At 39.1% G+C, this 25948-nt stretch overlaps 1 protein-coding gene across 1 annotated transcript in view; it reads left to right on the top strand.

The window, feature by feature from the left end:
- Nucleotides 1-25948, top strand: part of KCNB2 (potassium voltage-gated channel subfamily B member 2) — a 305366-nt gene that overhangs the window by 4650 nt on the left and 274768 nt on the right. The window contains exon 2 of the mRNA XM_075125120.1: nt 13400-14084. Coding sequence (XP_074981221.1) covers nt 13506-14084 — 579 coding nt within the window. The 5' untranslated portion in view covers nt 13400-13505. The remainder of the gene's footprint in view (nt 1-13399; nt 14085-25948) is intronic.

Here is a 25948-nt window from a genome sequence, read left to right as displayed (position 1 = left end):
TATGAACTATAGTCTAAGTGCAAGTGACACACACATTTGTGAACTTGCAACTGCCAGCCATGCAAAATTATTGTAAACTGAGGACTTGTGGTTGTTACCTTAAACTACAAGCAATAAAAATAGGGTAATTTTGAACTATATTTAGTACATGAGTATTATTTTGAAAACTCAAAATAATTCTTACTCATTTATGATGACCACACCCAAGAACAGCCTGCAAACACTAATGGAAAAGGCTTGGTGGCATAAAAGCTTGGGGGTTTTTTAATGAAGAAAATCTACTCTTAACCATAATGACAGGTAAAACAGAGTGTTTGTCTGGTTTCCATATGGCCCCATTCATTCTTTCACAGACCCTGAGGAGCTGTCAATGAAATTACATGGACAAAAGTGAGGAGAATAAGGACCAATATATTTTCAGATACACTGGTGAGATGCATGAAGAATATATTTCAGGCAGGGCATAATGTAGTGACCGCCAGCAGTATCCAGCAGCCATAGTTCTAGTTCCCATAATATAGTGAAAGCAAGACCTTGGTATATTGTGACATTGCAGAAGTTTATGCATGCTGCCTCTGTACTGTGTGTTAGTTCCTTAAGAAATAAATAATTAAGAAATAAAATGTCCGCTTTTTAGGTAAGATAATGTGGCCAGGAAATAGAAAGTAAAGCTGTAATGAAAATTAATAGTGCAAACTCCTAAAATGCGACATTTGTTGACTACACCAAGGATGTGTTTATCCCATTGATTACATAACAAGTTAACAAATAGAGATCAATTACTATCATTCTATTTCTAGGCAATAAAATACAAAATAAACTTGCCTGGGAGTTTTAATAAGAAACATCTCAAAACAATTCATAGCATTTTTTAATTAAGAAGTAGCTCATTAAATATGAACCTGTTAGAAAATAGCCTTATTTTCAATTTGCAAAGAAAGTGTTGATGAAGAAACTAACAGATGCAGCAGCAGCAAAAAATGAGACAATAGGTTGGTTCTACAGAGAATTCAGTTACGCATTTTGATTTTTAAACTTGGGTCATCAGTGAGTTTGATGGCCGTAATCTAACTGGATGAATTCCCACATCATGAACCTTCTTGTCTGTTATCATATACTTAATATGGATGCAAAGATAGCTGATGCAAGGATACCAATGTTATAGAGAGATGCTAGGACATCGTGAGCAGAAAATGTACCCAACCTGCAGTCATTTTGCTACAGCTAGAACAATTGCACTGATATTTCAAAGCAGACTTAAAACAGAGAACTGCAATAATTGGCCTTGAAATTACAAATGCATGAGTGACAATGTCTAACGTGCTCATTGAATGGTTGCCAAGGTTAATAGCCCAAAAAAATTATTTACCTTGACAGTGGTGCCAACTTCCAGATTATTTCCATCTAGCTCTTTCCCCACACTGATCATTGCTGATGCTAATTGCATAGTCTTGTGCTAAAATTGTATTCTGGCCAAAATTGTCAAGCCTGGGTGCCTAAAGTTAGGGCTGCAAATTCACATTTAAGTGAATGCTTAAATGCCAGGTTTTCAGAGATGCTGACTGCCACTGAAGTAAATGGGAGGTGTGGATGTACAGCACTTCTGTAAATTGGGCCATTATTATTCAGTAGGCCTAGATATGAATTTATATGCTTAACTTTAGTGATCCAGGTTTTAAAATGTTGACCTCTCTATACAGGACTTCATTTAAGGGGGCTTCAAAGTTTTATTAAATGTTTTGGTTTGACACATAGAAAGTGTTTTAGTGCATTAACTCATTTACCATGCCAACCTTAAAAGGACTTTCCTTTTCACATGTATTTATTTCAAAATGCCTTATACCATTGATATTGCATAGGGCTGTGCATATATGTCCATATTTGTTTTGGATTCCTAGGCCAACTTTTAGATCTCAATATGAATAATTCAGATATCAGCTTTCCACAAGCCTGATACCTGCCTTTCCAAAACTCATGCAAGGCCCAGTTCTGGTAGGACTTAGTAAAATACAAAACAAATGTAAAAACTCCCCACGTTAGACTACAGTTCCCAGGAAGAAGTGCTCTCCTGCCAGCTACCAAAGCCAATGGTATCCTGGATGCAGCACAGCTGAAGAAGGCAAGGGAAGATCTTGGGCAGTTAGCAGAATACTATGGACATCTTGTAGGCCCACTTTTTTGAGGGTATCCACCAGAGAATTTGGGACACCTGGAAGTTCAAGGTGTTGGCTGTTCCAGATTCAAGCTAGGGCATGGAAAGCCTCTGCTGATATTTGTTTATTTAATTTTTAGTGATAAAGGCTTTCCCATGATGAGACTTTGCTGCTAAGGCTTTGTGTAGATTTCTAACTATGTACAAAGGCACTAGTTAAAACTGAGGCACATAGATATTAATTGACTTGCCCAGGGAAGTCTTTGGCAGAGCCATAAATTGAACCCTGATCTCTTAAGTCCCAGATTGGTTCCTTACAAACAAGACCATCTTTCCTCTGAATTTCAATTTACTGTTATTTTTTGGATGCTCTGATTCAATGGTTAATTCCATCAATAAATTCAAGTTCTGATTTCAGATTCTGATAAGTGACTTGGATTCATGGTTATGCTTTTAGATTTGCTTTTATTCAAAGATTAATACAAATCAAATAATAATAATAATCAGCTTTAATAATCTGCTTCCATTAATTTAAATAAATAATCTCCCAGAAAAATGCTTCGTTCCTTATTTTTTCAGTTTGTTGGTGGCAGCGATAATTGTTATCAAGCACGGAAGAGAGAGATTCATGAAGACAGTGTTTTCAAAAGGGTGCCGCTGTTTTGGGCCTACCAATCTTGACAGCATCTCATGGAAGGAACGTGCTGAATTAAAAATATCTCCCAGTTTCCACATGTTGTGACATTATGAAAACCCCAGTCAAACAGTAAATACAAAAATGGGATCTAATTTATTATTAATACTAATCAGAGTTTTCTTACAGTATGGCTCCGAGGCTTCACCCAAAATCAAGGCCCTGTAGTGTAGCTGCAGTACAAATATATACTAAGATGCGGTCCCTACTCTGAGGATATCAAATATTCAGTTCTGGATCTATGAAACTAAAAAAATTGCCCACAATTCAGCTCTGTGTTCCCTGTGACAATTGACTCACACCAAGATTTCCAGAGAAGGATGAATATGCAGTAAAAGACACGTTTTCAGCTAGTCTATAGTAAGTCAGCCCTTAACAACAGAACGCAAAAGTGAATAGAAAAATGGAGACGCTGTGGAGAGTTAGGCCCAAAACAAAACCTTGTGAGACATGCTAACATGCTGTGTTAGATTAAATGAAATGGAAATGTATTTTATAAAACGAGCAGGAATACGTTGGAATTGATTTTGCTAGGATCAGGTAGCCAGCTAGTTGTCAAAAGCACAAACGATGAAGTATTAATAATGAGGAATGACAGGCCCAGAGTTAGCCTGCAATAAAATATCATTGTACATCTTTGCAAGGCTTGACTCAATGTTGTGACAGGGTCTGAAGCCAGATTACAGTATATCAGATCAACTGGAAACCCAAAGATGGCACTAGAGTCGCTGTACCACAGCCTCGACCAGCATTTTTACTGCAGTGTAAGAAATGAGCCAGAGGCCTGAAAAATCCATAAAGAGCTGTGATAATATATTTTCTGTATGTGTGTGTGTGTGTGTGTGAGAGAGAGAGAGAGAGAGAAAGAGAGAGAATGAATGGAGAGAGGAAAGGTAGGGATGAAGTAGCTTGCAGTATTTTTCAGTTGTGGCGGGTATCTGACGAGAAGACATAACATTTACAATCACTTTTATGGTAATAATTGAATATTCCGGGGAATCGAAAAACAACCCAAGTGGTTTAGTTTAGTGTCCAGGCTACAGTGAAGTGTCATCATAGTGTCACACCAGGCACAGAAGCTAAGAACTGATAACGTTTCTCCTATTTCACACAAAATTACAATGGAAGAGCTGAACTTGGAAAGATAAACTAGGCAAACAAAGCTCACGCTTATTTAAAGTTCTCCAGGTCAACTACACTTGAGCCTAGGGCTGATCTACCACTCTTTATTGGAGTTAAAATCCAATAAGTAATTACAAGTGCTATTGGGGGTTCAGAAAACTTAAATAAGCCAAAACATTCAAGCACTTGTAGTTACCAGGTTTTGTGAACATTCTACCAATTGCCTCTTTTGTTGTCTTCAGGCTGCTTAACTACCTAATTCTTTCCAGTCTGGTTTGTCTGTCTGAGGCTTAAAAAAAAAAGAAAATTTAAGTGCTACTCATTGGGTAAGTTCAGCTCATCATCCATGCTCAACCTGAAGAGAACGAGGAACTTATCAAACTGACTTAGGTGCTTGGATAGGCTTGATTATAGAAGTTCCAAAGCCTTGTAAAGTGTTCCCTACAGTGTCAGCTGCATATAGTCATAAAACTGGTCTGCAAGATCTTGGACAACTGTTTTATTTTTCAAAACCAAGAAATATGTTTTAATAATTTAATAGATGTATGGAGTATCAAAGTTTAACTACTTTTCTTAAGTTTTCACATTTCTCTCTCTCTCTCTGTGTTTGTGCGAGTGTCTGTGTTTATGTATGGAGCTGCTGTCACTGACTTTAATTAAGGTTGCTCAACACTTTCCATTATCAGATCTTTCAGTTACTTATAATTTTGTCGAACTTTAGCTGTTTGGGCTGGAATTTTCCATGCTGGGTGTGTGCCTCAGGTTGATTTCTTTCTTTCTTTCTTTCTTTCTTTCTTTCTTTCTTTCTTTCTTTTAAAGTTTCAGCTAAAAGAGTTCAGCAACTTCAGAGATGAAATTAGGGGGAAAAAATACTATTTGCCCATGCTTTAAAAAAAAATAAAAATCTTGCAAGCATTTCATTGAGAAGCTCATTGCACCTCCATGATTTGGACAAGGACCTTGAAATGTGTGTGTGGGGGGGTGGAGGGTCAGCTTCATATCAGGGATTTGTCTTTTGCTGTCCCCATGAAACTGTTTCCCAAAATATCCCCAAAATATCTTAGTTCTATTCCTCTGAAGAATCTCAGTTTGCACACGCTCAGTAGAAGTTTGTTAGTTTGTACTAAACATGATCCATCCATGGGCTGAGCAGGTGTAAAAGGGTAGTGGGATGCTGAGGCAATATTATTTACAAGTTTATTACATTCCCCTTCTTTCTGTTCCTGTACTTAGAGGCCAGATACAGAACTCTCTTTTCAGAGTTAAACCTCAGGGTTATTGTATGAAAATCTTTCCTGTTCCCACACTGCGACTGTGATAAACTGGGGCTCTGTCTGTACAACTTATTAGTTCTGATTGATATTGTGATGTTGTCATATGAAAAACTGCTGTATCGTGAACACCTGTGCAAATGTGGATCCGCCATTGCTCACAGGTCTTGCAGCAGCTTTGCACCAGAAAGATACAAATAGAAGCTGTTTAGGACTTTAACAACGCTATCACAACTCAAACATCTGGGAACAAAAGAGTTAGCTGGATCCCTAGAAATCCAAAAGTTAGCTGAACCCCCCCTGAAAGGAGAGGAGAAGGTAGGTACAGTAGAAACTTACCAGGATAGAACAAAAGAGGAATGGGGTGTGGGAGGGGGGAGGAAGAGGAAATGTGGCACTAGAGAGAGAAAGGTGAGTGAGGGACTCCAGGAGGGAGAGGTCATCCAGCATGTAGCAGCCTCATGGGATAAGGGGACCTGCATGCTTTCCTGAGTCCAAATGGCCCCAAGGACTCTGGACAACCCAAGGGTCTTGGACCCCAGCCCAAAGAATGCCACGAGGCAGGGACATGCATTGAATGTTTATTGTCTTGTATGATCTGTACTCTCCTGTGCTTTGTATGATCAAATAAATGTGGAGACTCTGAGAAAAGTGGCTCTCTGTGTTAACTGCTCCATAACTGTTGCATGCCCCGAGAGTTACATTGTAACCCAGAAGCTTCATACCTTTTGGACAGAGTTCTGGGAGAGGGGTGTGTTTAAGTAACTAGGGTATCTTGGGAATCAACACTGGTCCTGAAGGCCTAGGCCAGTTGGGCTGAGGAGAAAGGGTAACAGACTGAGAGTCAGTACCCAGGCAATGTTCCAGAGAGGCCAAAGGAGGAACCCGTACGTCAGTCTGTTGAAGCTTCAGAAGCTTAGCATACCCCAGGGCATCAGAGTACAGAAGCTTGGATTCCCCTCATGGCCATCATAGTGAAAGGCCAAGAGGGGGTGCTTGCTAAGCTCTGTGACAGAGACAAAAAGTCAAAATCTCAAATTTTTGTGAACTGAACAAAGTCAGAACAGGTCAGTCAAAACATTTTGGTTTGATACTAACCTTTTACATTTTTTACTATAAATCACCTTAAATTTCAAAACAAAAATCTTGTTTTGACCCAAAACTAGAACTTTTTGTTTGAAAATTGTTGAAATGGGACATCTCTACAGTTTCAAAACACCTTTTTTCAAACAATTTTCAGAACTAGAAATTTGTTGAAACGACCCTTTTCCACAAACAGTTTTGGTTTTGACAAATTGGCCTTTTCCAATGAAAAAATGTTTTGTCAAAAAAATCCCAGCCTACTCTAGTTAATAGTTTCCAGTCCACCTCAAAGAGAGAGTACCATGCACTTTCTTAGTAAAACCACCTTTGAGTGGACATAGAAAGCAATGTAAGAAGTGTAAAACATTGTAAATACTATATGGAATATGAATAACTTTTCAACATAAACCATTAAATAGTAAAATCTACTGTGTTTCTCATACAGACTTCCCCACTTTGTTGCTCTCACATATATTTAAATATATGGTTTCAACAAAACATTTTATACTTTTTAGCGCACACAGACACAAACACATTCCCATCTGATCTTTTTTCAGAGATGATTCATCAGTCTTTGTAGTGTGGCCTTCATATGCAGTGTGTATTACCTGGACTTTTCACAGCTTGAGGAGAAAGTCAGCATCTCATTCAGAAGCCTTTCAGCAAACAAACAGTCTGAGGTCTCCACAGCTAGCAACGTTCCTGCCCTAGGGTTAATGGTTGATTGGTCCTCAGTTGCTGGTGAAACAGATGACCATAGTCTGTATCCAAAGTAGTACAGATATGGGGACCCAGCCCACACAGCTGACACATCTCTTGGTCCTGTGTGGACCACCTGCTGAACCCACAGGGCTGTCTGTCTTTAACTCATCTATTTATAACTTTTCCTCCATAAGCTCTGATTGGCTCAGCTTTCAACTAGTGACTATGCATGGGACTTCAAGTCTCCTTTCCCACAACGAAACCTTCCATCACTGTTTCAGAAACAGCTACTGAGCATGTCTAGTAACTGCCACACCCTACTTCTGGATGTTTTGGGACCCTGTAGTTGAGTTGCTTTGCCCTGCACATGTGCAGAGTTAGAGTATTCCAACTAAAATCCATGTCTCCTCCACACTGTTTCTCTCCCTTTCTCTGGGCCAAACAAAGTCAAATGCTGCAGTATAAAGCATGTGGGTTACACAAGACTTTCCCTGAATTGCTCCTTCTGGTAGCTGGGGGCTGCTGTGGCACCAGAGCTAAAAAAAGGAGATAGTCTCTTTTGAGTTCTCAGTGCTCTTCTTCCTGGTTTCCAAGCATCCTGTGGAAGAGGAAGCTGCTTGACTAGATTGCAGAGGAGTGAGAAATGGAAGGGCGGGTTTTCAGGAGCTAGAGAGAAGGTAGGAGAAGAGATGTGGGAGGCAGCTGGATGATACATAGGTGCAGAAAAGGAAGGGAGTGAGGAGCCAGACAGTAGTGGGATTGATAGGAGCAGAGGCAAATAGGGGCTAGGAGTAGAGGGGAGAGAGCTGGGCTAGGAGCTGGATAACAGTGGGAGACAGAGACAGGCTTGGGGCACAGAAGCAGAAGGAATATAACCAATAGACAACACTCCACTCCAGAAATTGGAATTGAACCCTGTGTTTCCTCCGCTGTTAGCGAACAGCTCTGAAACCCACTGCAATGTGCGTGTTTCTTTCCTCTCTAGTGGCTTTTCCACGTAGAGGATAATGGCCTACTATTGCTGCCACTTACTCTGTTAGAGATGTGCGATGTGGATATGGAGGTCTGAACCCAGCTCTTGACCACCTTGGATCAGTATGGTTCCACATGATAGAAATTGTGTTAGTTGAGATTTGGTTTTTTTGTTCTTAAATTAGGAAAATATATCTAAAAATGGAACGTTCAGGATACAAAGTCAGGCACTTAAAAGTTAGGAAATGCCAGAATTAAGGTTGGCTGTGCACCCCATTAATTCATCCCCCTTCTCCATAGGCAGATGATGACACAGCCTTCAATTACACAATCATATGCTGTTTTATGCACAGGCCTCCTGCCCCATTCAGACCAGCTCGGGGGGATGAACCAGGGTTGTGTAGTGAAGGAGACTGTTGTCTGTAGGAGTCCCATTTGATTTGTTGCAGAAGTTGGAAGGTGTGTATGGAATGAGTCAGGGGACTGCGAGAAGAGAATGGTGGTCTGATGGTTAAGGGAATTGATCTGGTCTCCAGAGGAATTGGATTGGTTTTGCTAGTGTTCCTATGTGAAGCTAGCCACTCATGACTGCAACTCAAGTTGATTGGAGCTGTGCTTTGAACATATAAAGTGCTAAATAGTGCTAAGTATTCCAAAAAACCAAGCTCTAATAATATGTCTACACTGCAAAAAAAATCCCCGGCAGCAAGTCTCAGAGGCCTGGTCAGCTGACTCAGGCTTGCACAATGATGCTAAATATAGCAGTGCAGATGTTCTGCTGGGGCTGGAGCCTGGGCTCTGAGACCCACTCCAACTTGAGTGGGTATAGCTATACTGCTATGTTTAGCCCTGTAGCACAAAATGTGTGAACCCAAGTTAATTGACCCAGGCTCTGAGACTCACTGCTGCGGGTTATTTTGTTTGTTTGTTGCAGGATAGATGTACCCTCAGTGTCTCAAGTTGAGCGCCCAAAGTTTTGACCTTAATCTCTCTGGGCCTCAGTTCCCCAAGCGTAAAATGGGGTAATACCACACCTGCCCCTCACAGGGGTGTTGTGAAAATACATTCACTGATGTTTGTAAAGCACTTAGATACTATAGTGAAAGGACCACCGAAATGCCCATGGGGAAATTAATAATTTTATAGTTAGGACATGGTTTGAATGGTGTATATTAAAAAATGCCAGGGACCAAACACTGAATGAGATGAAAAGAAATATTAAATAACTGCCCATTCACTGAATGAGGCAGGGCTTCTTTGGGAACACCCCCCACATCCCCCATCCTGATTATGGAATTAAAAGCTGCAAGGGGGCTGAATGAAAGCCTGCACAGGCATTGCCTAACTTTTGAGTGAGTTTGCAATCTTACCATTGTTTGAATGTAGTGAAGTTAGGGGATTTTTGATGTAATATGTGCACACACGTACATGCACACTATAAGGAAGAAAAATATATTCTATCGAAAGCTGCTTGTATTGTGTTTATTATTGTGTCTTTCTCTACTATTGCAATAGGCTGCTAAGGATGTAATCACACTTTTTACTCTCCGCCCCAAGAGCAGTGTGTTGTAATTACACCAACCTATAAGACTCAAACCAGTAAACTAAATGCTAAAGACAAATATTAAAATCCTTTTCAGGCTGTAAAATAATTTAAGCTTGCAATATCCAAAGAGTTTGGTTGGAGGTAGCCAAGTTTATTTAAAGCTATTTAAAGAATTGTAAAGATAACCCTGATTGTGCACTTCTGTTTCCTAACTTATGCTTAAAAATTTGTGGTTATTTTGTATGTGTTTTATTATGTGGGTTATAAGGTGAAAATGTTACTCTCTGGAAGTGAAGACTATTGATTACATCTGTGTGATACACAGAAAGAGATGCAAACACTCTCTTCTACCCTCTGTAAACTGTTTCACAGTAATAGAGATTTTTATAACGTTTTCTGAAAACAAAAAACAACAAAAAAGCATGAAGAGGCTTATATAACACAGGCTCCAAATACTTTTTAAACATTTTTTAAAAGCTGTTACTTGCATGCGTTGTGCAGCATGCAATGTACAGCAATATAAAGAACACAAATTAGAAACGATTCTTTGATTTTTGAAGAGGTTTTACTTTTCATCTTTTCACAATGCTGCACATTGTGACATGCTATTATGTGCAATAGCAATGCTTGAGTTTATTCTATAATGTATCGGACCCATTCTTCTGAACACTGAAGTTAACAGGACTTTTACCATTGACTTCACTGTGAGCAGAATCAAACCCATTGCTGCTATTTTAGAAATTCTTGATAAATAAATATTTCCTGAAACTTGGAGATTCAACCAGTAATCATGGTGTCATAATAAAAAATGTTTTGTTTTGTCAGCTTTGGCCCAGTGCTAGTGGCAGTCTAATTTTGCATCATTTAACAATGCCATGGCACAGTTGTGATGCACAAATAGTGAAACAAATGTGGTTTTGCTTTTTGTTTTTTTAAAAAAGTAATTTTATCTCAAAAGCTAATAAGGGTATGGTTAGCCTAACCATATAAGTTGACTGACTGAATTCTAGTGAGTTTTACTTAAAGTTGCTAAAACTAGGAAGTACAGTTTAACAAAAATAAAGGAAAGGAAAGGGCTACACAATTTCCCTAAGTTCTCTAGAATTTAATAGAGCTTAAACCAATGGACTTCTATAGAAATGACTCTAAAAACCAATTGATTGAATTTAATAAAGAATATCATAACCTCTCTAAGTCTTTTTTTAAATCTATAGCAGGGATAAAGTTTCCTGTTAAATTCTATAGAACTGTCTGAGAGACCTATACAGAAGTTAACATTGTCTATTAAGTTCTAAAGGATTTTTTCATAAGGATTGAGACAGCGTTCTGTGAGGATAAATATTCATGAATGTTATTGCAGTTGGTAAATATCTGTTTATCTCCATCTCTATGTTAAATATATGCATCCTTGCCCCCTGGACAAAACCTAAGTGAACAGGCCATGCACAGAGAATCTCTCCGGGGGGGGGTAGTTCAGTACAGAATCCTCTCTCAAGGTGAGGAGCACCCGGTAGCTACTGTTTGTCTGCTATGTGGAGACTTGCATGAGTGGATTGTGTAGTTCTGAGTGCACAACTCTTACCCCTGTCAGTCCCAATATCCCGTTTTGGTACTGTGCAGAGAGCCACCACAGGGTGCAGATTGCAGGGTGTAGAAGTCCCGCCCTGTGCTGCATATCTGCAGCTGGTCCCCCATGCTGCACAATATTATCATGGCAGGTCTGCTACATTTAGGACTGCAGCGAGGTGGGTGAGGAGACAAGAGCTGGCCCAGTGGAAAAAAAGAGAGATGCACAGAGTGGAAACATCCAGCCTGAGGGCTTTGATTTGATACGACATTTATCTCCTCAAGTGAAGTTATCAGGTGTCTTTTTCATGAATGAAGGTAAATGTTACAGGCTTAAGCCCTTGTGTAAATAGGCACTGAGCAGCTTTGGGTTGCCTCCTCAGTGCATTTACTCTAGGAGATCAGGAGGGAGTTTCACTGTGCAGTGTGGAATGTGAAACGGCAGAATCCTTTTGACTTTTAAATGATTTCAGCTACTAAGATATTTGTTTTTGACAGTAAGTTCTACATTTAGAATAAAAATGTAATCTTGTGTGTCTTTTTATACATGCATACAAATATAAATACATGTTTTTATGAGGTGAAATATTAGCTGAAATGATGTAGACCCTTTCCTTTTCTTTCCCTGATATTGCGTGGCATTGAAGGCAGGCAGTTCCAGTACATCACAGGATAGAGCCCAGGCGTCTTGGAGTTCTTCCGCCTGCTGAAGGAAGAAAGGAAATCTTTAAAAAATATAAATTTAATAAAAATCTCTGGGGGTTTTTTAACTTTAGATTTTGTGTTTTAAACAGGATTAAAGACTTGTTCTTACTCACATTTGTAATTAACCTGAAGTTATTTAGAACATAAGAACAGCCATACTGGGTCAGACCAAAGGTCCATTTAGCCCAGCTTCTTGTCTTCCGACAGTGGCCAATGCCAGGTGCTTCAGAGGGAATGAACAGAACAGGTCATTATCAAGTGATCCATCCCGTCGCCCATTCCCTGCTTCTGGCAAACAGAGGCTAGGGACACCATCCCTGTCCAGTTCAGAAGAAGGGTCAGGCCTCCGGTAGGAAGACAAGTTTGTTATCCAGTGATGGAAAACAAGGCTAGCTCTCATCTTCCCTATAAGAGGTCGGTCAGTCTATCTGTTATGTTCTTTTGCAGACCCTGTCTGTCTAGCCTTGGTTGTCAGTTTTATTTGCCCCTTGACTAGCCAGCATGTTATCTAAACACAGTGTCTGGTAAATGAGCAAGTGAACATAGGGAGAACTATTCTTTGTGGGAGACTTGTACCAGATTATGTGGGGACTACTTGTTTGATATTGGTATTTCCAACTGGGGCTGAAGGGCAGCTGCACTTGATGAAGGATTCTGCAGCATTAGGCAGTGAATGAAGATGAGCTTGAGGATTATCAGAAACCTGAAGATGCTGAGATGCTGTAATTCATTGGGAATCATGTTCCTGCAGCCACTTAACAGGTAGGCAAAGTGGTGCAGAAGAAGAGGTCTCTGAGAGGATAGAGAGTGATATATATGCCTGCTCCTCCAATATGCAGCCAAAATATAATGTAAATGGCTAGAACAGAGTCACGGGATGATGTTCAAACATCTGTAAGCCAGTCAGTAGTTTCTAGCACTAGAAAACTTGACCGATTATAATGGCAGTAGAGCTGAACTATTTTTAGTTACATGACAAACCTTCCTTGGTCAATGAGAAGAATCATGGCTATGAAGTAATGTAATAAATCAAATAATACCTAGAGCTGCACAGAGAAAGGTATTTCCATTTCATGGAGGATTTTGATATTTTGAAATTTTGGCTTTGTTCCAATTCAGAGCAAAACCCCAAAATGTCAAAATGCTCTGCAAAAGGGAATGGAGCCACGGAACCCAGAGGAGTCTGCCTGGCAGAATACCCCGAAGCTGTGGACCCTGGAAGCTGGGACTCTCCAGTGAGTGAGGTGAGCTAGCAGGAAACCAGGCAGAAACCCTCCATCAGAACCATCTTGGCAAACTATTTTGATTTTAGATGAATCGGCAAATTCTCACAAAAAATGTTTCACTGGAATTTTTCTGACTAGCTCTGATAATAGTCTTGGTATTCCCAACTATTGAAATTGGGGCATTGTTCCTACTACCACCACAAAAAAGAGCTTCCCTTCTCAGTGAGCAACATTACTGCGCTTGTCATTATATTCTGATGTGTACATGAGAGTGTAGAAAGGGAGGTATATAGTCACATAAGAAAAAAGCTGTGTGAATATGCAGTGTGTTGCAAGATTCCATTTATTTTTCTTTTCTAGCTCCAGGAATGGGGAGACCTGTCTAAAGAGGATCCTGCTCGAAAATTTGTATTCTCCAAGCTCATTCTCATAAAGACTTTGACTTCACAGCTGCATCCGTTTCAGAATGGCAGAGAACGCTCCACCAGGGATGAACAGGAAGTCTTCAAAGTCTACCCTTTCCCTCCCACCAGAACCAGTGGAGATCATTAGGAGCAAAACTTGCTCAAGGAGAGTTAAAATAAATGTAGGCGGGCTCAATCATGAAGTTCTATGGAGGACTTTGGACAGACTCCCAAGGACTCGATTAGGAAAGCTCAGAGACTGCAATACTCATGATTCTCTGCTGGAAGTGTGTGATGACTATAACCTGAATGAGAATGAATATTTCTTTGATCGACACCCAGGGGCTTTCACCTCCATTTTGAATTTCTACAGGACAGGAAAGCTACACATGATGGAAGAAATGTGTGCTCTCTCTTTTGGCCAAGAGCTTGATTTCTGGGGGATTGATGAGATATATTTAGAATCTTGCTGCCAGGCAAGGTATCATCAGAAGAAAGAACAAATGAATGAGGAACTGAGGAGAGAGGCAGAGACAATGCGTGAGAGAGAAGGGGAAGAGTTTGATAATACTTGTTGCCCAGATAAAAGGAAGAAACTCTGGGACTTGCTAGAGAAACCCAACTCATCAGTGGCTGCAAAGGTAGGGTAAATGACATGCTTAACACCAAAGCACTAGAAAATTAAAAGTACATGACCTGTTTATCTGAAATGCATCAATAACTTTCACTAAAAATGTTTAATATAGAGAAAAACAAGGGTACATGTGATCATGTGAATACAACTGATTAAATGTCTACTCCAAAGCCCATTGAAATCAATGGAAAACCTCCCATTGACTTCAGGAAGCTTTAAATCAGGCTGAAGCACTATAAATATGAACTATAAACCTTCAGAGCTGTTGTATATAAACACAAATGCACGCATGTAATAGTATACTGCATGTATGTCTGATCTTTCTCCACGAGTATAAGTATGAAACATTAGTAGATTCCTTGCTTATAAAATCATTTTATTTGATTATAAAGAAATGTTTTCTGCAACTTCAGAGTGTTCGTACTGTTTCCATTAGGGGCATTGTATAGGTTTAAAATGGCTGTCTCTCAATTCATCAGTTCGGGACATCTAATAAGTGGCATCAGCTTGACTGTCAGGAGAGTGGTACTAGCCCCCAGGAGGTTGCTTTTTATCTGGCAAATATCATAGCAATATTATCTCTGATAAAAAAACCTTTGAAACCCAGAATGAGTTCTATATGAATATACAGAATATGCAGAGATAAGGAATCAGATTGTTTCATTAGACTATGTCCCAATCCTGCTGGCTTTATCCAGGCAAAGTAGGCAAATGTACTCCTGATATCAAGGGGAAATTTACCTGTGTTAAGAAGGCAGGATTGGACTGGAAGGGCCAGATTCTGGTACTGTTACTTACAATAAAAAGCTCTTGAGGAGTCCCATTGACTTCAGTGGGACTATTCATGGCATAAGGTACTACTCAATATGAACAAGACCATCAAAATCTGGCCCTAAATTAATAGCACTTAAACTATACGCAAAGCTTTAGTACACACATATTGCTTAACTCTGGCTATGCTTTGCCCTCTCACTTGTGGGGTACTAGGGTGTCAGTCCTATATTAATAACTTTAAAATATGGAAGAGTTTATACAAATTTAAAGCATGGCAACATTTCCATGAATTGGTTAATAATTATTTTGTAATAGGCATTTTAAAAAGCATATTATGTTTTGTTTTAATTTTTCACCACGGGCTGTATTATTGGGTTGAGCCTGGACAAAATTTTCTTTAAGGAGTCAAGGCATGGTGTATAAAGATTTGTAACTAGAGTAAACAGCTGGCAGTGAAAAACGAGGGTATTCTAAAGAATGTTTTAGAAAATACATGCAAATGGGTTTCCTACTTCTGAGAGTAGAGTATTCTGAGCCATATGTTCCTCTCCTTTAGGAGGAGCAGGGGGAAGCAGATGGGCATAAGCTGTACCAAAAAAGTCTTGAGGAAGCCATGTTACACAGTATGATCCAGTGGTATGGTATAGCGGCCATCAAGCTTCTTGCTGCACTTCTGTGGTACAGCTGCTATGCAGCCTGCTGGACAGGCTGGAGTCAGTCCCTCAGTGCTGCATATATTCTTTGCAGCGCGGTTAAGTAAGCATGACCTCCCCCTAACCACCAGAAATATGAGTGCTCCTGTAGAGAGAAGAAAGAATGGCAGCACAGCAACATAGCGAGCATTGCTGGCAAGTGGTCGGGAACGAGAGAGAGAGAGTCAAAGCCCCGTAGAACCACACTACCTATGCACGTGATGACGGAGGCCTGCCGGGTTTGAACTCAGAGATCATTGGCTTACCTGTAGCTCCCTGGCCATGCCTGTTGCCAGAATAATTTTATACTGCTACAGTTTTGAGAGGGGAAAGGGCGTGGATGTTTTCTTGTAGGTTCTCCTCTGTTTTCTCATGTCAGAGAGGAGTCTATGGCCCATAGTACTTAATACCCATGAGTCATGCTACTGCCAAAATATACTGTAAACTAGAAAGCAAGACAATAATGCTGAGTAGATATGGTAAAAGTGAACCCCCAGGTCCTTTCTTTAGTCTATTAGAATTGTTTTGTTTGGTTTTGTTCTTGATCGTTCTTTTGCTTGGTGGTTAATTGTGTGTACACAGAGGATGTGGGATTTTTCATCAGTACTCTGCATTAGTCTAATTCTGCTCCCATTGAATTCAATAGCAAAACCCTCATTGGCATACATGAGTGGGAACAGCATTAGGCAAATGCTGAGCACTTCTGAAAACCCTGAACAAAGTGTTTATTGACGCCGTACTTTACCACTGGTTTGGCCTATTTTGAAGGGCCTGGCAATATATTTGATTTAGGTAAAAAGTGGTACCCACAGTATTAATACCCAATCCAGGCAAGTTTTGAAAATCAAGGTGATTTATTGTTTTTACCTACTAGGGCTCATATTTGTTTATTTTTCACCTCTTGATTTCCCCCTCATCTGGCTGAACATGACTCACAGAACATATAGTTTTATTCTATTTTGCTGCAATGGAACGCATAATGTGCTTGTCTGTATGCTGCTGTGTGAAGCCTATTTGCCTAATTTAAATTGCCTTCTATATGACTTATTGCCCATTTTATGTGATTCTTGGTTGGTAGCTTGAACTAAAGCATATTATACAGTTGGAGTTTCCTTTCAACTGTCCTCAGCTAGTAAATACATTATATGTAAATATTCAGTGGGCCAAAATCTGATCAATTACTCCCATGGAAGTTGTGGTTGAATAATGTAAACGAGAGAGAAATTGTCCCAATGGGCCTAGCCCAGGGGTTCCCAAACTTGGTTCACCGTTTGTAAATTATATATATATATTTTATTTATATTTATAAATATATTAAAAAGTGTTTTTAATTTATAAGGGGAGGGGGTCGCACTCAGAAGCTTACTATGTGAAAGGGGTCACCAGTACAAAAGTTTGAGAGCCACTGGTTTATGGTAATAGACTCAAGGAGCTCAATTTATTTAGTTTAATAAAGCGAAGGTTAATGGGTGACTTGGTTAGATTCCATAAGTAGCTACATATTTGATCATGGGCTCTTCAGTCTAACAGAAAAAGGTATAACATGATCCAATGGCTGTAAGTTGAAGCTATACAAATTCAGACTGGAAATAAGGCATAAATTTTTAACAGTGAGAGTAATTAACTACTGGAACGATTTACCAAGGGTGGATTCTCCATTACGGACAATTTTTAAATCAAGATTGTCCTATGGAGGTTGGGGAATCTCCATCATTAAAGGTTTTTAGGAACACGTTAGACAAACACCTGGTCTAGATCAGTGCTACTCAAAGTGGTGGTCCGCAGACCGGTGCCAGTCCGCGAGCCATTGGCTGCCGGTCTGCGCGCACATTGGAAAAAAAAGTTGCCCGTCCCCCACATCAGATAGCTTGAGAAGCACTGGTCTAGATAATACTTAGCCCTCACGGCAGGGGACTGAATTAGATGATTTATTGAGGTCCCTTCCAGTCCTACATTTCTATGACGGCATGTTTTTCTAAAAGATCTGCTCTAGGAATTATTTGGGGGAGTTGTCTCATCTATGTTGTAGAGGAGGTCAAACAAGATGATCAGAATGGTCCTTTCTGGCCTTGGAATCTATGAAACATTAGAAAATGAAGAACTAGCCTCATATAAAACCAAGATATACTGAAATTGGTATACATTATGTGCTTTAATACAATATACTGTTGATTGGATAGCATATTAGGATATATGGCATGATCCTCATCTAAGGTAAAAAATCCAAATTTCAGCACTTTGTTTTAAAGTGTAATTACATATTCACATAGCACATTATAAATTTATCCTGAAACAAGGGGCAAGAAGCTGTAGTGGATAAACTCATTCCCTCTGTAGAAGGAAAATTGAAAAACTGTTGTCTTTGTTGACCCAGTATCACTCCAACAGCATGTTGCATTGCTATCTAGTTATATGTTTATGAGCCAAGCCCCCAGACTGGACTTGTCATTGAGATGACTTGCTGAATTTCTAGGGAAAAGGGGCTAGTTCAACCATTCCTAGGACATTGTTTGCAAGCCAATCAGAACCATATTGGTGTCAGCTTGGCAAAGGACAGCTTGTCTGCCTTCTTGTTCAGAGGTGAAGTTTCTTTTTGTAAGGGAAATAATGAAGAGATTTTTAGAAGGGAAAATCAAGAAAAACATATGGAAATATCATTCAGCATAAACCTAAAACATAATTGTTACTTTGCCATCTTTCAAAGAAATATGAAAAAGAATATCACATTCATTTAATCTACAAATATCTGCATCCTCATTCAGATATTTCATTGCACCTTAGCAGTTGACATGAACAGATTGTTGTTGAATCCATTTCTTACACTGTGTGGGATAAACACTGTGAACTCAGTTTGGCTTTTGGGGTGTTTTTTTTGCCAGTTATCAAACATAAAATCCCTATGGGTCTGATCCAAAGCCTATTGAAATTAAAGGGAGTCTTTACATTGAATTCAATGGGCTTTTGATCAGGCACTATGGGAAAATCACACCCATTAATTTTCCATGAGTTTGGAATGAAAATGGATGTCATATGAAACATTTATACAAATTCCTTTGCAAGTCATATATTAACCGTTTGGTTGCTAAGCAGAGTGTTAGCCCAGTGACAAAGCCACATTAATGCTGCACTATTGATTTTCAGAGTGTAGAGCTGAAGAATGAATAATATATGCCGTTTAGCTGGTTGTACACAGTGCAACGGGGAGTAGTTATGCGAGAAAAATAGTGTATTATCAAATGGATGTTTCTATTACAAATGTCAGAGCTACCATGAGAATGGAAGAAGATACATTTCTTTACATTTGCTTCTTGAGTTGTGCAGCCCAGTCAAAATGTCTTTGTTTCTTCTGTCTTTATTTTAGGCTTAGGGTGTATAACGCTCAAGGTCAGCCTAGTTACACTAATAACACTAATGCAATATCCACAAGACCCTATATTAAGGTTCTTTTTGCCCCCAGTCCTCAAGAGCAGTGTTATTCCTGTATGCTCTCTTGTCTAATTACAGACCTAGGATGAAGGAGACAGGGAAATAAGGTTCTTCCTCCTTCCTAAAAGGATAGGCATCGCTTCTGTACGAACATTTATTCCTGAATTTTCACAAGAGTTTGGTTACCTCAATACCTGCGAGCTTGTGTTGAAAATGAGTGTTTTAATAACTGATTTTATTGCTGATCCATAGATGGACTTACTATTGATCTCTACTTCCCACTGAGTTCATTAGGAATTCTGTCATGAAGTGGCTACAGAATCGACTCCAATGCCTTTATCTGAATGCACTGGTAATGCTGTGTTTTTGTCCTCATTCCCAGTACCACTGCCTTTAAGACATAATACTTGCAAAAATGAAGTTATGGCAAAGCAGATCCATGATGCAGCAGATCTGTTTGGGAGATTGGATGGATGCTCATGGATTATAGGCATTTTACCACCAGTTCATCCTTTATTTCAGTCAGGACATTTTCCATCTTCACTTATAAGCAAATCTCATTTTCTGTGCAAATCTTTAATGGCAGCCAATGTGACTGTAAAACAAAGACATTATATTTTATCCTTGTCATTAAAATTTAATAACTAAAGTATTTTAAAGTCTTGAAAGCTAAGTGAGTTTATTGCTATGCCAATATATATCATATCAAAGAACACAATGGATTGGTAGTAGGTAATTGATTTTGTTTTAAAAGCTTGTATATGCTGACTACTGAGTTGGTGATTAAAAGATTATTTATCTTCTGAAGTTTGCACATGAAGTATCGTGTAACTAATGATTCAGCATTTTTTAATCAGCATAAATATCAGGAAAAAACAGGGCTACCATTTGATCTGTCCTACTTTGGAGGAGTTTTTATACCTTCCGTTACATAAGGGTTCCTTCAGGGCGTGTGATGTTGTCTATGGTACTGTAAGTTCTTTGTGAGAAATAGAACTTGCTAACTGCTGATATTGGAATAGCACAAATATAATGTCCTTTGAAAGTAACCTGTTGGGTATCAACAGTTATTTTTTAGTAACTCTGGGGTTTCAAGTATGAAAGCTATTCTGGGGCAAAGTTACAGTGAGCCAAATCCAGACAATCTATCACTGACTTCAAACAGCCGCACCAGGGAATATCTCCATTCATTAAATGTGCGGGGAAAAAGGATCTTTCACATCATGAGCAATGAAAACTGACTTCACTGACTCTCCAGCCCTTGTTTATTAGTTCTCTCACAAGAAAACCATACTTCTGCTGGACAGGAAAATGAAAAGGGCTTGATTGTGAATTTTATTAGGGAAAAAAAAAGGAATACAGAGAAAAAAAGGAACAGGTTAATCTGTTCTGCATACTTTGTGTTAAACTTTGGCTGGTGATATTTTCCTGTGCAAGGAAAGGTAAGTGGGGTGGAAGTGCCTAGAGAGCTTTTTCTCTCACCGTTCAAACAGGCAGACAGGAGCTTTCTGTAGTGCAGTGGATTACACAGATTCACCATTGGATGCAGCTCGTTCTATAAAGCAGGATACCTCTTGTGCTGGTTTCATGAAAGAACAAGAAACTTACTCCATACTAGCCACCTCTGCTAAGGGCAGGATTTAGTCCTGTATTGTTTGCTTTGCCACCATTCTTCTTATTCTATTTCTGACAGTTGTAATGACAAATTATGGATAGCCCAGCAATGCTCTGTACCTATGGATCACACTATTTTTCAGTTAGGATTGTAGCATTCTACAGAATATGGCATGCCTCTTGGTCAAGTCCAAGGCATCTCACAAGCTGGCTTTTCAGCTCTGACATGTTACCTAAATTGTGTCATGCCTCAGTGGTAAAAAACAGAGTATTATGCCTTTCACTTCACCAAGAGGAAGGTCTCATGTCCCAAAAGGCTGCAGTCCCCTTGCGTATTTTTATAAGTATTTGCCATTGGGTTGTGTTCTCTCAGGCATGATGCTTGAAAACAGTTAAGTAACGTTAAGACTTATATTAACAAATAGCAATGAATTATACACAGGTGATATTTTAATTGAAGATTATCAATACTACATCTACCAGAGATCAAGAACTACACAGAGTACATGGCTGAATGTACTCCACGTGCAGATTTGGGGCTCAGAGCCTAACAAATCCCTATGATGTTCCTGAGTGCTGGCTTTTGCATTTGGCTCTCTGATTTGTGTGTAAGATGGGTGACAGCACAAGAGGGCAGATGGCTTCCAAATGACTATGCAGCTAAAGAGGTTCCTGTGTGTTGCTTCTTCCATCAAGAAAATGACATTTGTCCTGACACTCGTTGGACTCAGGAGTGCTCTTTTTTTTTTTTATGGGAGTTATGTGAATATCTGATGTCTAGTGCTGAGCCCTGGCAGCACTCAACTCTCCAAAACATTTGAGGACCAGCATGTGAGACTTGCACCATTTTTTTTAAGATACCTTTGGAAGTACAACAGCATCCCAGTAGAGCTATCTCTGTGAGTGGAGACCACAATCTGCTCCTCCTATGTGTTTGCAATTCTGGTAATTGTGATCCATATGTGTGAAAATCACAAGGCCAGATTCTCAGCTGGTGTAAATCAGTTTAATTCTACTGAAACCCAGGGAGCATTACTCATGTACATGAACTGAGGCTCTGGTCCTCAGTTCAGAATCTAGCCCTAAAGTTAAAGTGCATAGTTCACTTTCCATCTCATTAGAATGCAGGCTGTGAACTAATGCTAGGTGTGATATGTTTCAATAGTTTTAAGAAGCAAAGGAACTTTAAGAAGAAAGTTTAGTGCTGGATCAATAAAATCTTCATGTTATTGACAAACAACCCCCTTCACGTTATTGACCAACAACAAGACTTGTATAAAATAAGCAGGAATCATTTTAGGGGCTGGTAGAGGTTCTGATTATAGATACAGTAGTCCACATGTAGACCCTACCAGACAAACCTATTTGTCAGAATAACAGTTTCAACAAAGGAGTTTTTGTTTAAATTCACAACAATGCAATAGTGTGTACCTATCAGAGGCCTAGCAAAGTTGTATCTAAGTATTGAGAACAGATGGGGAAAAGAGCAGAAGGCCATGTAAAGGGTTTACTTTGGGGACATATGTACCTTAAAACTGCTCCAAATCCTGTTTGTTTTCTTGTCAAATTTCAGCTACCTATTATTGACAGTCATTCATGAGTGGTATATTTTATTCCAAAGTTTAGATGTGGACACCTCAAGATTGGAGGAAGTTTGGATCGGAATTAAGGTGGCCCCTGCTTCACTGTTATTATGTTTGGGCTGATCTGAGTCCAAACTTTGTGGCTCAGGTTCATCTGTACCCTAAGGAATGTTTAATGTATAGTGCTTGTTGAAAGTGGCATTTTGCACTCCACTAAACTCCTACCTGAAACCTCCCACTCGGCTAATACAAAAACTTGCTTCGATTACCTAACGGATTTTCTATTCTGTCCTCTAATAAGTAATTTAACAGACCAACAGCTGCAAAGTTAATCATGGAATGGCTCTTAGAAGTCAGTTGTTCCCTAAGGTGGTTGTAAATTTCACTGCAGGACACTGGAGGACATTGTCACCTAAGCTTCAGTGTTTTCACTCATCTTTCATTGAGTCCCTCCTGATGCAACCACAAGGGTTCGATACTGCTTAAAATAGCCTAGGTATAGCACATGCCAGAACTATCCCAAGGGCAGCCAAGTAATAGTAATACAGTTCCGGATGTCGTCAGTCACTTGCAGGATGCCCCCTGGATGAGAAGGGTGGTGACATTCCTTGCATTGTACAATGTTCAATTCAACTTTACTTTGCTTATTGTCATATTGTGCCAGGTGATATTTTTAGAGAATTCATGGGACAATCCCAAATTTGAATGACTCACTTCTTATCAAAGTTTTCTAAATCAATTAAGATGTTTACAAGGCATTAGAATGAGACATCAAAAGAAGTTTTGTTCTAAACTTATGTTTCAAAGACAGCTTCATTTTCAGATATGTTCATTCCAGAGCACTGTAATCCCCACTTTATAGTTGTTTAATTTTTAGGCTGATCAATCTGCTCTGTTTTGTGAAATGTATGGTTCTGCTGGAGTGCAACGATTCTTTGCTTACCATGACTAAATTTAAAAGGCAAAGTCTGTCGTTAATCAGCAGATTATAACTGGCTACTGAAGAGAACAGAAGTAGATGAGCATCCAGTACTTGCCATAAACTTGTTTTTGGGAACAATGATCTCATTTTCTATTTCTACTTCTAGCAGTTTCAAAAGCGTGTAAAGTCCTGGCTGTAATTATATGCAATGGCATCACTTTCAAGAAAACTCACTTGTTCTCCTTTAAATTTTTCAGGTATAAATTCCAGAGTAACCTTGAAGTGTAAGCTCCAAGTTAAAAACATTTCCAAGTGTCTGAGCTCACTGAACACAACTCCGCATAATTACGAAGCACTCAGTATCTGATCCATAGCCTACTGAAGTCCATGAAAAAATGATCATAGAGTTCAATGGTTTTGGATCAGGCCCTAGCTTCATTTAACATGCAAGAGCAAAGCATGGAATATTTAAAAGGAAAACAAAGGTGATGTCCCAGTCCTGCATTCACTAAACATCCCAAACTCCTATGATACTCAGTGTGAGGTCGGATGCATGAAGAATGCAAGCAAGCTCTTACGGCTTGATCCCACAAGGCGTCAAGTGCTCTGGAATGAAGATATCTGAAAATGAGGCTAAGCCTTTTAAACATAAGTTTAGAACAAAACTTCTTTTGATGTCTCATTTTATTGAAAATGGCAAGAAGAGAAGGAATTCCTAGTGGAGCACAATTTTAAACATTTCTCTTCATATGTCACTTATTTCTTAGGCCCTAATCCTGCAAACACAAAATCACATTTACACATCAGTATTGCCATTGACTCCCATTGGCACATCACATGCCCATGCTTAAAAGCTCTATTGAATCAGGCCCAGGGGGTTCCATGCCTTGCAGGATTGAGCTATTAATTTACAAAGTTGTATGTATACAAGCTTACTAGTCTTTAAATACAGGTATTTTATGATATAATGTCCATGATGGATTTACTGAAAAGATGTGGAGCACAATCCATCTGTTGTAACTATTAATTTTAAGGGATTTATAATAGGAGTGAATTTGGCCATGATAATTATTTAATGTTTGTATTATAGGAATACCTGTGGGTTCCATTTAAGTATACAAAGATTTGTCTCTGGTTTGGCAGCATAGGTACTCCAAAGCATTCTGTTCAATAAGTTTGATTGTAAATAAGTCTTCATTGTACTCGGTGGTATACAAACACAAACACACAAAAGTATGGTCACTGCCCCAGAGTCAATGGAACTGTTGATGTGTACAGTGAAATGTCCTTTAGTATTTGCAGGATTGGAGCCTAAATAAATAAGTGACCTGTAAAGAACAATCTTTAAAATTGTGCTCCAATAGGAACTTATTCTCTTCTTGTCATTTCAAGTCACCTCTCTTGCTCAGTAGTTGTTATCTTTTGACAATTTTTATCTCATGATTTAAGCCTCTCTGGATTTTTTTACAATGCATTATGCAACAGGGAGTCTGTTATTCTGTTATTTTATAGTGTGTTACACTTCATTGTATTCAGCTGCTAATAAGATTGCCATGGTGAGTGTTTTAAGGAATAGCTCAGTAGATACACAAAAACACTAAAAGGCCAAGCAGTTCAGCTTGATGAAGGAACCTGATTAGAGCTTAGTCAATTTAGATCAGGTACTCTGAAAATGCAAACCTGCAAGCCTCTTTAAAAGGCTAAGAATACTTCTTCAGAAGGGTTCAAAAAATCTAGATTTGGATTTCTTCACTTTAGTAAATGATGAATGAGGGTTTAAATAAGAAGAGCAGGATGCAGTGTTTTATGTTATGGGCAAGATTGCCAGTATACATTTTTAAATATTGTTTTAAAAATTGAGAAAAATCTTGGTTCATTCTCGACAGGAGATAGTGTGAAAGGTCAGTACATGTCTATTGTTTATGGCCCCAGAGGTTAACATAATGACATCTGGAATAAAGTTAACAAAGCTAACTGATCAGATTGCACATTAAGAGTGCATCCACACTGGCTGCCGTGAGTTGAAGGAAATATAGGCTCTTGCCATTTTCAATAAAATATAGGCTTTTCTGGACTTTTAAGATTCTTTTTCCTTTAAATAAATGGTTTCAAAGGAAAATACCTGTATTGACCTATACTGAGGTGGTGTGGAGACTGCTTTGAATGCTTTGACTCTAACAGTATATGTATTAACTTCTTGTGTTGGTGAATATGGTCTTGTGTTTAAGGCATGTACCTAGAAGGAATTTAACTGGGGTATAGTTATAACTGGTCAGAAAATGAGGTGGGGGGGGGGGTCCCCTAAAGAAAATCTTGACTTTTAGATGCAAAATCAAAACCCAAAATAATTGAGTTAGAAAACGCTGCTGTGGTGCCTCATGGGAATTGCCGTTTCGGTGTCTCTTGCTCCCATTCTCCTCTATAGGCTGGGCTCCCTAGTAGAACTACATCTTCCACGATAACACCGTGTTGGTAAGAGGACGCAATACATTATGGAAGATGTAATGCTGCTAGGGAGACCTGTACATACAAAAGAATGAGGACATGAGTTTGCAGATGCTCAGTTTTTCAACAAAAGAAATAAAATTTTCCATGGAAAGGAGACATGTTTCATTCCATCAAAAAATAATGTCAGTGGAGAATTTTGATCAGAGCTAGTTGTAGCCCTGTGGGACCTTGGTCAAATCACTTAAACTCTGTTTCAGTTCTGCCACCTGTAAAATTGGGATAGTAACACTGCCCTAAATACAGGAATGTTGAGGGCTTAATTTGTTAATACGTATAATATTTCTAAGTGCTTTTAGTTCCTCAAAGTACATATTGCTCAATATTCACTTGGTTGGAATTCATCTTTCACGTC

Source organism: Caretta caretta, chromosome 2, assembly GCF_965140235.1.
Source record: "Caretta caretta isolate rCarCar2 chromosome 2, rCarCar1.hap1, whole genome shotgun sequence".
Classification (NCBI taxonomy): Eukaryota; Metazoa; Chordata; order Testudines; family Cheloniidae; genus Caretta; species Caretta caretta.
This window is presented reverse-complemented; position numbering and strand designations above follow the sequence as displayed.